Source organism: Pangasianodon hypophthalmus, chromosome 19 (assembly GCF_027358585.1).
Source record: "Pangasianodon hypophthalmus isolate fPanHyp1 chromosome 19, fPanHyp1.pri, whole genome shotgun sequence".
NCBI classification, from domain to species: domain Eukaryota; kingdom Metazoa; phylum Chordata; class Actinopteri; order Siluriformes; family Pangasiidae; genus Pangasianodon; species Pangasianodon hypophthalmus.
In genome coordinates, this window is record NC_069728.1 from 5,851,686 (window position 1) to 5,865,054 (window position 13,369).

General features: G+C 38.5%; 1 protein-coding gene across 13 annotated transcripts in view; it reads left to right on the top strand.

The window, feature by feature from the left end:
* The window catches only part of dab1a (DAB adaptor protein 1a), a 356,465-nt gene that overhangs the window by 314,513 nt on the left and 28,583 nt on the right, over positions 1-13,369 (top strand). For 9 of the 13 annotated variants that reach the window (XM_034313587.2, XM_026944630.3, XM_034313586.2 and 6 more), the window contains 4 exons: positions 5,799-5,930; positions 9,973-10,092; positions 10,465-10,503; positions 12,192-12,254. In XM_034313587.2, coding sequence (XP_034169478.1) covers positions 5,799-5,930; positions 9,973-10,092; positions 10,465-10,503; positions 12,192-12,254 — 354 coding nt within the window. The remainder of the gene's footprint in view (positions 1-5,798; positions 5,931-9,972; positions 10,093-10,464; positions 10,504-12,191; positions 12,255-13,369) is intronic. The other 4 variants (XM_026944639.3, XM_026944640.3, XM_026944642.3 and 1 more) reach the window with 2 other exon arrangements.

Genomic DNA, 13,369 nt, shown 5'->3' on the forward strand with positions numbered 1-13,369 from the left:
GTTCTATATAGATGTCAGATTAGAGCATAAAGGGTGCTGAACTACAGTACCCATCAGCCACTGCATGTCACATGACCATGTGACATGGTCCATTGTTCACTCACACCTGTTTCCTGTTTCACCCTAATGAGCACCACTATTTTAGTTCAGGTTTTTCTGTCTTTTTGTCATGCTTCTTTTGCTGTTGTGTCTGGTGTTACTTTGCCTGCCATAGTCTTGCTCCTAGTCTTGCCCCTAGTCTTGCCCCTGGTCTTGCCCCTAGTCTTGCCCCTAGTCTTGCCCCTAGTCTTGCCCCTAGTCTTGCCCCTATGTTTTGTGTTTACTCACCATTGTAATTGCTTATTTTACTTTTATAAAAGTATGCACTTGCATCTGCCTTTGCCTCCTTTACATGACAGTAGATCCATAGAGCAGAGGTTTTCCCTTACAGAGAAGGTTCTAAGTAGAACCTCTAGACAGCTAAGACATCTTAACCATTCCAAGAATGTATGTTGTTCAGTGGCACTTGATTCTCAGTACACTTAGCAGGTTTGGAAGATAGTACAAGCATTAAAAATACGTATTCTGTAAACATGAGCTGACACATGTCATGGATGGCTAGCATCTCTGTGATTGACAGAAGAGAGGAAAATCATCCTTCACAGCAAGAAAGCAGGACCAATTATCCTCTCATGGCTCCCATGGTTCTCATGGTTTGGCATTGTATTCATGTAAACATGGGCTCTCCTGAAAATGTGGCTAATGCTTGGACAGTTGTGCCACTTGAAAGCCCAAAAAAATCAGTAAATGTGAGCTAAAATTGATCTCATCATGTGAACTGTCAGTGGTAAGGACAGTGTTCTGCCACCACACATAAACACACACATAGAGAAGAATAGATTGGCTACTGATTAATTATGAACTCAGTGGGCCAGGTGTGATAAAGCTACCCTTGTTACTGTATATAGAACATGAGTCCCTTCTGGTTTGGCCAACTACCCACAGTCATTTTCCGCTCTGAGACAACAGTGGTTGCTGTTACTTGGATAAAGAGAATTAGAAGTGTATTAAAGAAAAGCTGGTGACATGGGGCAGGCTTATTTGGGATGTTCCGACAGACCCGGATAATTCTGTCTTGTTAGAATTACGACAGTTAAAAAAAAAAGATAGTTATCAGTGTAGATTAAGGGATTTGTGGGCCTCCGTTCCCTGTTCTGCTTTAGGAAACCACATCCTAGTCTGGGATTCTAGGTCTTCCAGCATCTTCTCTGGCTTTCAGTGATGACTATAATAACCCAGCCAGCATGAGCTGGAAGCAAGCATTTTTAATTCCTCTGGCCTAAACACTCTCAATAGAGTGGTAAAATGCACAGTTTATCACAAAACATTGGCTTGTGGATACGAAAGGACCCAATAAAGCTTGGGTGAATTAGCATGCATTTGTATTCAACTGTATTACTGTTTGTAAGTTGACTGTGTGTGTGTGTGTGTGTGTGTGTGTGTGTGTTTGTGTACTGTTTGTTTAATTAGCTGTGAATATGTGGGTTTTAGAGGCTTAGCTTTGGACTGCAGTCTCTCATTATCTCTTTAACAGCAGCATTCACCATCCGCTGCTTCTCATTCTCCTCCACCTAAACAGCACACCAACCCTGAGAGATAAGCTAATACACCACAGGGGCAAGGTTCAACATGTCCCCTGCCTTGGACTCCTCCTAATACGCTTGGGTTGTCTCTGGGTAGTTATGTTGTGTACTAATACATAGTTGGAATCAGCAGCCTTTTTTTTAAAATTCATTTAAAGATACATTGATGAACAAAATAATATAAACAGACACCAATCAATCCTTTTGCCACTTTTAATCCTTTTGAATCCTTTGGGCTGATTTGGAATTTTATTAAATTCTTATTAAACGAAGTCATAGCTTTCATAATTTATTATTCCTTTTGTATAATTCAAACATTAAATTATATTCCAGATATAAGGTTTCAAATATAAGATGATATCTTTGCTTCTTGCGATGCATATTCAGTGTTGGTGAATTATGTTCAAAAGTTTCATCAATATTTGGAAAGTTTTCTGAATATTGAGAAATGAAAAGGTGTTATACCTGTAGTTCTGTTCTCTTCAGTGTATTTTAGCTAGCTAGTTACAATTACTGGGCTAGCTGTGATTGACAGCCCCATAGATGTGCAGAGCCTTGGGAAAAATACTTACAATTCATCCCACTGCCTTGTTTACACACAACACTGTGAGATTACAGCAGAGTAGCCCTTTTCCCTTTAATCAGAGCTTATATTTTAGCTAGCAAACATTGCATAGCTAGATCGTTCTGTATGATATGTGTTGTTTACAATATCACAATGAGCACATGTACACTGCGATGCACAGAACCTGCTGCTATTAACCTCAACAAAGGAAAATGTGAGAACTTTGAGGGATTCTCATCCGCAGTAGAATACCATAAAAGGACTATTAGCGACTTTGATCCTCAGTAAAGAATAGCATCAGCACTATTTATAAATTAGCGAGATGTACCGTAAAATAACATACGTATGCATGGTTTTATGACTAAATGCACGACTGCCAGGCCATATGAGTCACACAGGCTGATGAGAAAGGCCACAAGATGAATGTGACAGAGCAGGGACACACTTTTTATAGGTTACATCTGTGGGGTCATGGTCACAAGATGACAACTTTACTATTGGTACTCAGCAAGGAAACACAGACAGTGCAATCCTCCACTAGTTCTGAAGGAAAATGGAGGTCCTCCAATTAGTTGTAGGACCATGCTTACATATGTAACCTTCTGTTTTGAGAGCCCTGATGAAAATCAATCCTTTTCATCACTTCAGTTTGGAACAACCTTACAAATGGTTGTTCCACATTCAATGCACCCTGTATAGGCTTCATTATTTCAGAATGGACCACAGCCTCTCTCACCTTTTATTACAAATTATAGCAAAAAATCTTCAGGAAACAATTAAGAACAGTGAGGCCTGAAAGATACAGGATTCCATCTATCAGCAGTGGACATCAACTTTCAATTAAATAATAATAATAATAATAATAATAATAATAATAATAATAATCCATTCTGTTTTTAATTTTTTAATGCCAGAAAAATGTTCAGCAAGGAATTATGGACAATTCTGAGTACCCTCATAACTTTTTAGGGGACTGATTAAAAGAGTAATAATGTCACATGTACAAGGAGTTAGTGGTGATATACAGTGGGGTCCAAATGTCTGAGACCACTTCTTTTTTCATTTAAAATGGGAAATTAACAGAATTTTTTAGAATTTTGAAATATTTAAAACAAAGAAAGTAAATGTTCAATATTTTGAATATTTAATATTCAAGATTCTGCACTATTTCTAGGTTCCTATTTAACTGTAAGCAAATTTGTCATATTGACCATGTTAAGTGAGTTGTATAAAAGGTCAGATTTTCCTCATGTCTAATCTCTTCTAATGAGGCATGTGTTCAGATGACACTCTGATGGATTTGATCTAAAATGGATCATAAAGTTCTGCACAAACTTGTGGAGTCCATGCAGGCTCGAGTGCGCACTGTCATTAAAGCGAAAAAGGGCACTAAATATTAAGAAACTCTGAAATTCATGTAAATATTTCGCTCTCTTTGGACCCCAATGTATAAGATGAAGCTTTGCCAATTGAAATGATGACCAATGTTTTTTTTTTTTTTTCAGTAAAAACAAGCTTTCCAGCAATTCAGGTGCATGTAAAAATGCAATTCTACTTATCATGCTGTATTGTTTAATTGATAATTTCAGCATTACACATAGCCATGTTGCTTTCTTGTGAGTGTACCTCTGCGTGTGTATGTAATTGTATGTGCAATTTTTTAATAGGTCATTATAATTGGAAGTTGGCCCTCTACAGTGGTATCACATCGTTGTATTACAAGCTCAAGGCAACATTCCATTCCGTGAAATTGGTAGAGGAAGGTTGCTGTTGAATGGCTTCACAAGTAATTAATCTTTCAAGGATTTTCTCTGCTTCCAATTTCAAACCACCCAGAAGGAAAGAAGGCACAGTTATTTGAGGGGGAGATTTCACATCTAAGGCTCAGAAAGTGCTGAAAGATTAAAGCTGATGGTGAAGGGGGCTTTTGACGCTTTGTATTACATTAATCCCTCGAAGACAAACCGTTTTTATATTGTGCAGCCATAGATTTTTGTGGATTTTTAGCCTGGCATTGGACATTTTCTATGTTTTATTTAGCTTGATATCCATGCGCCCACAAGGCAAGAAATTTGATTAAACATGATGTTTTTACCACTTTACCCATCCTACATTTTAGTTACAAGATCTTACAAATGCTTCATGTTCTGCAGTTCTGTGGATACATGAAATCATAGATTTTCTTTTTTTTTTTTTTTTTTTTTTTCATTTTCAACCAATCAACCTTTTATATATTTTGTCTCTTGAAAGAAGTCTCAGTTTGTTTAACATGTCAAGCACTGTGGCATGTGTTTAAGAGTAGAAAATAGCACCTTACAGTCAAATGAATCCCCATGAGATGACACAGACTGCAGAACCCTCAAATGAACTGTCAAGCTCTTGAAGTGAGGAGTAGAAATTATGCCGCTGATGTTATAATGAGCAGGAGCTGAGTGGGTGGAGAGGAGATGATTGCCACTTGCAGTGAATGAGTTCAGTAGATGATTGCTGTATTGCTCCAGTAGGGATACAGGAGTTTAGGAGCGGGCTGGAGGAGCCTCCCTTATGAGCTCTTGACACTCTGCCTCTTTTTAGAACTCTTCTCTTCTGGCACGATCCTAGGTTCAAGCAGTTGTTTCCTGCATGGTTGAAGGCTCTTTCTATTGAAGAGGTTACATACTGGCATGCAGCACTACTACAGAGACACACATTTATCAGGTTTATTGAAGGTATCTTCTGCATACCAGCTGCAGCTTTCAGAAATGAATTAAATTCTAAAGTGTCCTTATCAGCCTATAACCAAACAGGAAATTTCCCAACAACTCCAGTCCAATGTTCCTTATTTCTACGATATTTGTGATTATGTAATCCTCTACATCAGGAATTATTAGACTTTTTGCAGCCATGGACCCCTTCCAGTTTAAAAAAGGGGAAAAATAATGTAAGCCCTTATGATCATAGGACTTAATTATAAACGTAGTCCAACTATACAAATAATAAGCAAATTTGTACCATTATTTTTTTTATTATTATTATTTTTAAATTTGAGCCATCAGAGATTTTTAATTGCTGAACTACCTGACAATAATCAATTATACTGGTATGGCCCCAAGTAGTTTTACAAACCTAACAATTTTCACATACTGTAAGTTATTATGTACTTAAATATCCACCATTCAGTGTATGTACTGGAAATTACTTTTAATTAATACACATCTAGCTATTTAAAAACAGATACTTAGTGCACTGTAAAATAAAATGGGGAATTAAGATGGGGATTTAAAACCATTTTATCATATTTGCACCAGTTTTCCTAGTTTTTATAGCTTTTATTAAAATATTCAACTCAATTCAATTTTCAGTCAACCAGGCTTAATACTAAAATAACTTAATATAACAAATTTAACAACTACAACGCCCACCAATGTAACATCATTAAATCGTGGATTCTCTGGCTTTGCTTTTTCACCTCAGGGCATCCCTAAAGCTCACTTTGAAATCATAGCTCTGCAGGAGCCTTTCTTGTTCGCCTTGCCTTGTTTCTCAAGTATATTTCATCACTATGTTTAGCTAATGTTTGCTTCTGATACGTTCACCTAATTATGTGAAAATATGTACTTTTTTGTTTTCAGGTTCTTCAGCACCACCATGCAGTTCATGAGATTTCTTACATTGCCAAGGATATCACAGACCACCGGGCCTTTGGCTATGTATGTGGGAAAGAAGGCAACCACCGATTTGTAGCCATCAAAACGGCTCAGTCTGTGAGTATGCATTTACCCTGCTGCTGGATCATATATATGAGTGTGTACACTGATTGATATCTTGGTATTCTAACCTGTTAATCAACTAACAAAACCAAACTGAACTTTACTCTGTAAACCCAATTTCATGTTAAATATGCAATCAATGTATAAAAAGACCAAGCAAATAAAATGCAACTTTGCTGTTTAGCTTACCACCACAACACTGAATGAACAATGCTATCTTAATGAGTGCTTATAAAAGTAAATATTTTATTTTTTAGCCCATCTGCCTCAAGGATCTATGTACTGTGCATTTTGAGATGCTTTTCAGCTCACTACGGTTGTAAAGAGTGCTTATTTGAGTTACTGTCGCCTTCTTGTCAGCTTGAACCAGTCTGATCATTCTCCTCTGACCTCTCTCATCAACAAATCATCTCTGGCAGGAGAACTGCTGTTCACTGGATGTTTTTTGTTTTTTGCACCATTCTGTGTAAACCCTAGAAACTGTTGTGTGTGAAAATCCCAAGTGATCAGCAGTTTCTGAAATACTCAAACCAGCCCTTCTGGCAGCAGCAACCATGCCATGTTCAGAATCACTATCATCATTTTTTCCCCTCATTTTGATGTTTGATGTGAACATTAACGCTAGCTTCTGACCTGTATCTTCATGATTTTATGTTTTGTGCTGCTGCCACATGATTGGCTGATTGGATAACTGCATGTTTTAACAAACGTTCCAATTCAAGTGGCTGATGAGTGTATGTTCCTCGTTCCTCTTCTTGATTTATTTTGGTTGTATGTTTGGGATTGTTGTCTTGTTGAAATGTCAATCTTCTCCCAAGATTCAGTTTTTGATCCTTTGATGACATGTAATGCCCCAGTACAGAGAAGCAGTCCCGTATCATGATGCTCCACCTCCATACTTCACTGTGGGTATGGTGTTCTTGGGATCATATGTGCAAACCTTCTTTCGCCAAACAATGATGAGCTGAATTACAGCCAATGAGTTCTGTTTCTATTCTGGTCATGTGTATAAATGCTTTTAGTTATGCATCTCTGTTGTCTTTTTATAGCAGAGGAGTTTTGCCTGGGGTGTAGGAATGGAGATGACTGCAGTGCAGTTCAGTGCCTATTGTTCTCTGTGTAACTGTTGTTCCTGCTGCTTTCGAGTTGTCCTGCGACTCTTTTCTAGTGACTGCTGGCTTCTCTCTTACCTTCCTTATCATTAGTCTGAGAGCTCATTGTGAAATCTTGTCTGGCGCACCTGACCAGACACAATTAGTTGTGGTTCCATGAACTTTCTACTGGTATATTGTCAAACCAATTGCAATGACAGGGATGTTTAAGGTCTTTCCTATGGCTCTGTACCTTTTTTCCATTTGAGTGTTATTTAATAATGTTAAATAATGTAGGAGAACTTTAGGAAGCTCCTTCACTTTCACCATGATTGCTACTTGTTGCATGAAATCTTCTCAACCAGTGGCTTTTTATAAAGACAGCAGGTACAATTTGCACAACAATACTTTTTTACTGCATTTATATCTAGCATTTTATGTAACTTTTAGATATACACTGGAAATACAGTATATTAAATAATGAAAACAAGATGAATACCTCCTCTCACTGTCTGAAAAGTGGAAAATCTGCAGTGTTGGTCTGAAAGATTTTATCTACCTTTGCCCCTCTGCTCAAGTTTGGACTTACCAACTTTCTCTCTCTCTCTCTCTCTCTGTCACACTTTTTCTCTTTTACTGCACTGTATTGCTGGTCTGCAGTGCTGCACATCTTTGCTGAATGTTGCTATTGATTTCCTGTTCACAGTCAATGAGTACACTGCTTCTCCCATCCCATCCATTCCCTGCTTGCTCTGAACTGCAGGTGACCCTTTGCTGTATGACACAGATGGATATAGGCAAAACCCACCTTCACTGTCTCTCTTTCTGTGGTTGATGACCATGTTCTCATTTGTTTCATTTCAGACCTGTCTCTGCCTCTTCCACCTTCCTATTCTCAGCCAGTTTTACTTTCCCTCCCCTGGGGTTGTAACCTCTTCTATTCATATGACTTATTTTCCCTGGTATCAGCCCTCTGCATTTCTAAAACTCTGTTTCCCCTCCCTCTCTTCTAAAAGTATTGCTTTTCCCTGTGATTTTCACTATTGAAAGCAGTAGAAATAAACCCGAAGGCAAATTCTGCAAAGTGCACATGTTCTCTGTACATTTGCGCATTTAGTGGGTCATTAGTGACATTTACTGTAGACTGCGGCGGGCAGGAGATGCATTTTTAATGTTAACATGGAGCTTTGAAGTTATCTACAAAGTGTGAGTTTGATCATATGTGGCTTTTTAAGATGCAAAGCACTTTCTACTGTCACCTTTAATCAGAGAGTATTTAGAGAGTAGCAGACGCATCAAACTCTTTAATCAAACTGAGGGGGAATATACTTACTCACTTCTTTATAGCTATGGTATATGATAGCAGTTTATCTTAAGTCTATCTGTAAATTCAGATGGAGAAGCACAATAGACACATTTGTTTGCCCTAAAATACATGCAGAACTCAGTAAAATCCTTGTGCATTACTTATAGTGGGTCATTCAGAGTGAGTCAAGTGCTGTGATCGGCTTCTTTTGGTTTTCTTGCTACCCCAGTAAACATGGTATCTATAGTCTTTTGAGCTAGATTGGACACTTTCTCTACAATCTCATACTTTAGATTGTAAAAAGTAACCAAGAAACAGAACTGTTTTCACAGGAAGAAGCCAGCTGACTGCCAAGCGCAGTTACTCAAAACCATGGTTTAAAACAAAACTCTTTAACACATTTTGAAGACTTAATACGATGAACTTTTTTTCAATTCACTGACCATATCTTGCTCCAAAAAGCTCATTGTGCAAGCAAGGACAAAAATGGAAATTTATAAGCTTAGGACTAAAGAGGAAATGCAAGTTCAGTAGCTGAGATAAATACAGATCTTAGATCTGAGATAATTACCAAATCATCTCAATGTACCAGCAGGACTAAACCATGTCGTTCACCTGAATAATTCCTTCAGTGAGGTCTTAAAATGATCTCATATTATAACACATATTTCATGAATAAAGAATATCTATCAAAATGAGTGAAACTGTGCCAGAAATTCAAAAGTGGTCCAATTCTGTAAGGACACCTGTACACTTGGCATCACCGGCTATACTTATCCAAGCAACATGCATGGCACTAATTTGCACCTGGTTTTCTGAGGCGACCAAAATCACTCACAAAGCTTTAGTGGCCTCCACTGAATTGATGTTTCGTACATTAATTCAGTACTCTTCATCAGTACTCTCAATTTCTCTGACATTTTTTTGGGCAGAATTCCCAGTCTTCCCACAGAATGTGGCCTAATACCACCTAAACAGGTCCAAATAGTTCAGTACATGTGGACCATTGTGGGTCCAAAAGTGGGTGTTCCTATTGGAAACCAGTGTACACAAATGGGTATGAATGGAAATGACAGATTCCAGATTCCAACCTTCAAGATTCATCTAAATGTGTAACAGTTATCATGGCGCTCTCTGATCTGTTGGTGTGTAAAAGGCTGAGACTAAGTTAACTACAAACTGGCATTATACTAGTAGATGGTTTAGGGCAACAGGATGTGAAATTAGTTCATTTCTTGACCAGTGTTGATCTGATCTCTGTTTTTGTATAGCAGCGCATGGAATTGGTACAAATTGATGAATATCTAGGGTAGTAGTCAGATTCACACTTTTCCAGAAGGCTCCACCAGCAGCAACTATACTGGAGAAACTTTTTTGACTTTTTAATACACAGATTACAAAGGCAAGTGCAATACCCAGGTACCCCAAGAGGCATTTAAAAGTTTGAAAAAAAAAAGAAAGATTTTAACAAGAATAATTTAGTGATACCCCTGGGAGGTGAAAAACAGGTTCAAGGTTCCCTTCCATATTTATGAAATGTACAGTTTGCTCAATCTGAAGTATTGAATTGAAGAATGAACTAAATGAGTCCAATTTTCTGCTCTGATCTTTTTCTCTCCATCTCCCACTCAATCCTCAGGCTGAGCCGGTGATCCTCGACCTTCGTGACCTTTTCCAGCTGATCTATGAGATCAAGCAGAGAGAAGAGATTGAGAAAAAGGCTCAGAAAGACAAGCAGTGTGAACAAGCAGTTTACCAGGTGCCATACACAGAAACCCAGCACACACATACAAAGCACACACATACATAAACCCACCCAGTCTTATATAACGTCACATCTAGAAATGGATAGAATTTAATAGAAAATAAGATTCACGAGGCAGCGTTTTCTAAGCCTTTCTTTCTGAGCTGGAGAGCTGCATGTGGGATTTTTTTTTTCTCAAATTTATCTCAAATTCTCAAAATTTCTAAATTATTATGGTCGACTGATGCTTTTCTTTTTGTCAATCACAATAATTATAGTCTGCCCTCATTTCTCTCCTCCTCTTTCCTTCCCTCTTTGCTCTCGTTATTCCTCACCCTTCTTCACCAATTGCTAATTTTCTTTCCCTAATGGCAATCACTCCTAAAGACCATTCTGGAAGAAGACGTGGAGGATCCGGTGTACCAGGTAACGCTGCGTGTTAAATCGCTAATCATAATGTTTGCTTAAATGTACCCTGTCAAATTAGTCTGCCTGCTGGGTTCCCACACCTTAATATGCTTTTAATCTCTCTTGTATAAATAAATATCTTCCCTTCATTTTCCATTCTCGTTTCACACAGCCTGAATTAATAAGTCTTGTTATTTCATCATTACGTGTGCATAAATCCATGGTGAATCATTCTTTTGTTTTTTTTTTTGTTGTTTTTGCTTTTGTCAATGTGAGTGGGGTCTGTTGTGAGAATATTCAGACATAACCCCAGCCCTGAAAGGTTTCCTAGCTCTTACTGAAAACAGACAGCTTTAACACGTGTCATCCTGGGCTGTGTGTGTATGAGTGTGTGCGTGTGCTGCTGTTTGTATTGTTCATTCGTTGAATAGAGGTTGGATTGAGGTAGTCCGGGAAAAAAAATGGAGAACATGGATTAAGTAATCCCCTAACATAATGTTTTGGCAGTGAAGTTTTGAATAAGAAGTCCTTGATCTCGATTCGTCTGTGACGTAGCCCTGATTGGCAAGAGCTGAAATTCTAGGCTAATTACAGTAATCTGTTTAAGAAATAATACAAAATATCTTTAGACAAATCACCTATTAAATGCACAATAGCTTTCAGCTTTCAGTAGAATCATCAGTTCTGATGCTAAGCAGGCATCCTACAAATTAGCAACTTCCCACTGAGCAGTCTCAAAGTGGAAAGGCATTAGCCAATATTGGCAGCTAGGTTTAGAATACGAGTGAATTAAATAGTTGATACATTATGAAATAAATGAGAGAGACTGCGCCATTATCTACAATAGCAGTGTGTTTTCCGTGAGTTATAATGCTGTATAAAGCAGAGGGGGATGTGCTATTAGGTAGAACGCTGCATGCTGGTAATGCTATGGTGTCTCTGTATGGTTCCTGCATCATGGAGGAATACATCACAGAAGTGGGGCTGAATAGGTCTGCTCTTTGGCATGTATGAGCTATGTGGCAATTTGGTGTGCTTATTTGCAACCCGGAGCCCAGCACCTAATGCCCCTAGAGGATTTTCCAACCCTTTGCTATGAGAAGGCCATGTTTCTGCATCACCAGCGCTTACATGTACAGCACGTGTCTCATTAAAGATACATGAATCCAGCTACAAAAGCCTGAAAGGATCCTGCACTGTGATTTATTTCTGATGAATGTGGGGAATACACTGCATCATTGTGTGTGTAGGAAACAAAAATGTACAGGTATTGCTAGAGAATTACTTATGTACAGGCGTATACTTCACCTCCTCGAAGAATAGATGAAGCTGAATGACAAAGATCCCATCTATTATTTAATCGTACCGACTAGCCAGTGATTTGATTACAACCAGTCCTAGTTTAGGTATATTATATAATTTGATATATAACTGTATATATTATACGAAGTATATTTTGAGGATTAAAGCATATTTTCTGAATATTTTGAGTATATTTGTGTGGCGGGAAGCATGACCAAAGCATCATCCAGGATAGTGCTATCCAACAGGTTTATGGGGATCAGGGCGCTTCACAAGGCCGTGGTCTCTGTTTTTCCTTTGTGATCATTCTGCTGCCTATTCTCTTTTTTCTCTTTCCCTTCAACTCCTTCCTGTTCCTGTTTTTTCCTTCCCCTTCAATCTCGCCTTTGCTGACGATGTTGTAGTACATTGTGTTTGAGGCGGGACACGAGTCCATCCGTGACCAATCAGAGGAGAGCATTTATCAGGTACATTGCCACTCCCTATGTTCTACTACTATTTACAAGTCGTCAGATGTTGTTGTGGAAATTCATTTTCAGAATTCGATTAAAACTTCATTGATCAGCTTCTAAAACCTTCAGGAAAGAGTTTAGCCTCCATCAGAAACACTTATATTATCTATAAAATATTAAGCTCATTTGGAAAATTGGTCAAGGTCATGACATCATTAAACCATGACATCACGATTGTTCTCAGGACAGGGCCATTAAATAAAATCTATACAGTCTTTGACGGAACTGCTACAGACACTTTTCTGTGTAGCTGCCAAAGTCCCACCTGTGAATTAGACAGAACAGACAGAGCGCTACGCTACACTGCACTAATTCACTGTGACAGCCAGCTCAATGATTTGCATTCTGTGCGTTTAACACCATGACCATGACAACAGCAGGTGTTCTCCCCTCAGGGTCCAATGTGTCTTGTCACCTGTGGCTTCAGTCAGAAACACGTGATTGAAACACCAGCAAATTCACTCAGGCTTAAAACAAACATGGGTGCTGCTGCTAGTCAGCATAGCCACCAATTGTTGCGTGAGTTTATCTGGAAGTGGTTCATTGCCATGGACATTTACACTTGATTTTGTCGAATATTAAGTCGGCAGTGAGGGAAATGTCCAGGGCTGCCTGTTACCTTTTAAATGAATTGCAACACTAAGCTCTTAACCAGACTGTAAAGCTCTGCTCTTGGCACTGCATCGGCAGTGAGCATCAGAGAGACATCTGCACGCTGTCAGAAGCGTAGAAGCTGGAGCCTGATCACTCGCAACATCAAACACGCTAACATATTGGCCAGGTCAAATTCAATCAGTGTGCACATCATTTTTTTTGCGTTTGCTGATTGTTAGCCATGAAGGGAAAATTGTGTGTGTTGAAGACGGATTACAAGACGATGAGCAGAACCGTGTCCGGCCACCTTCTTCTAAAAGTATTAAGTATTTTACGAAGCATTCATTTGTGATGGAGGCTAAGCTTCAACTTAGAAAACACTCAAAGGTACATTATCTACTCAGAATAAGTTGTATACATTTTGTAATTAGGATTTCAGGTTTTCTGAATTGAATTAGTCTGAAAACTGCGAGCAA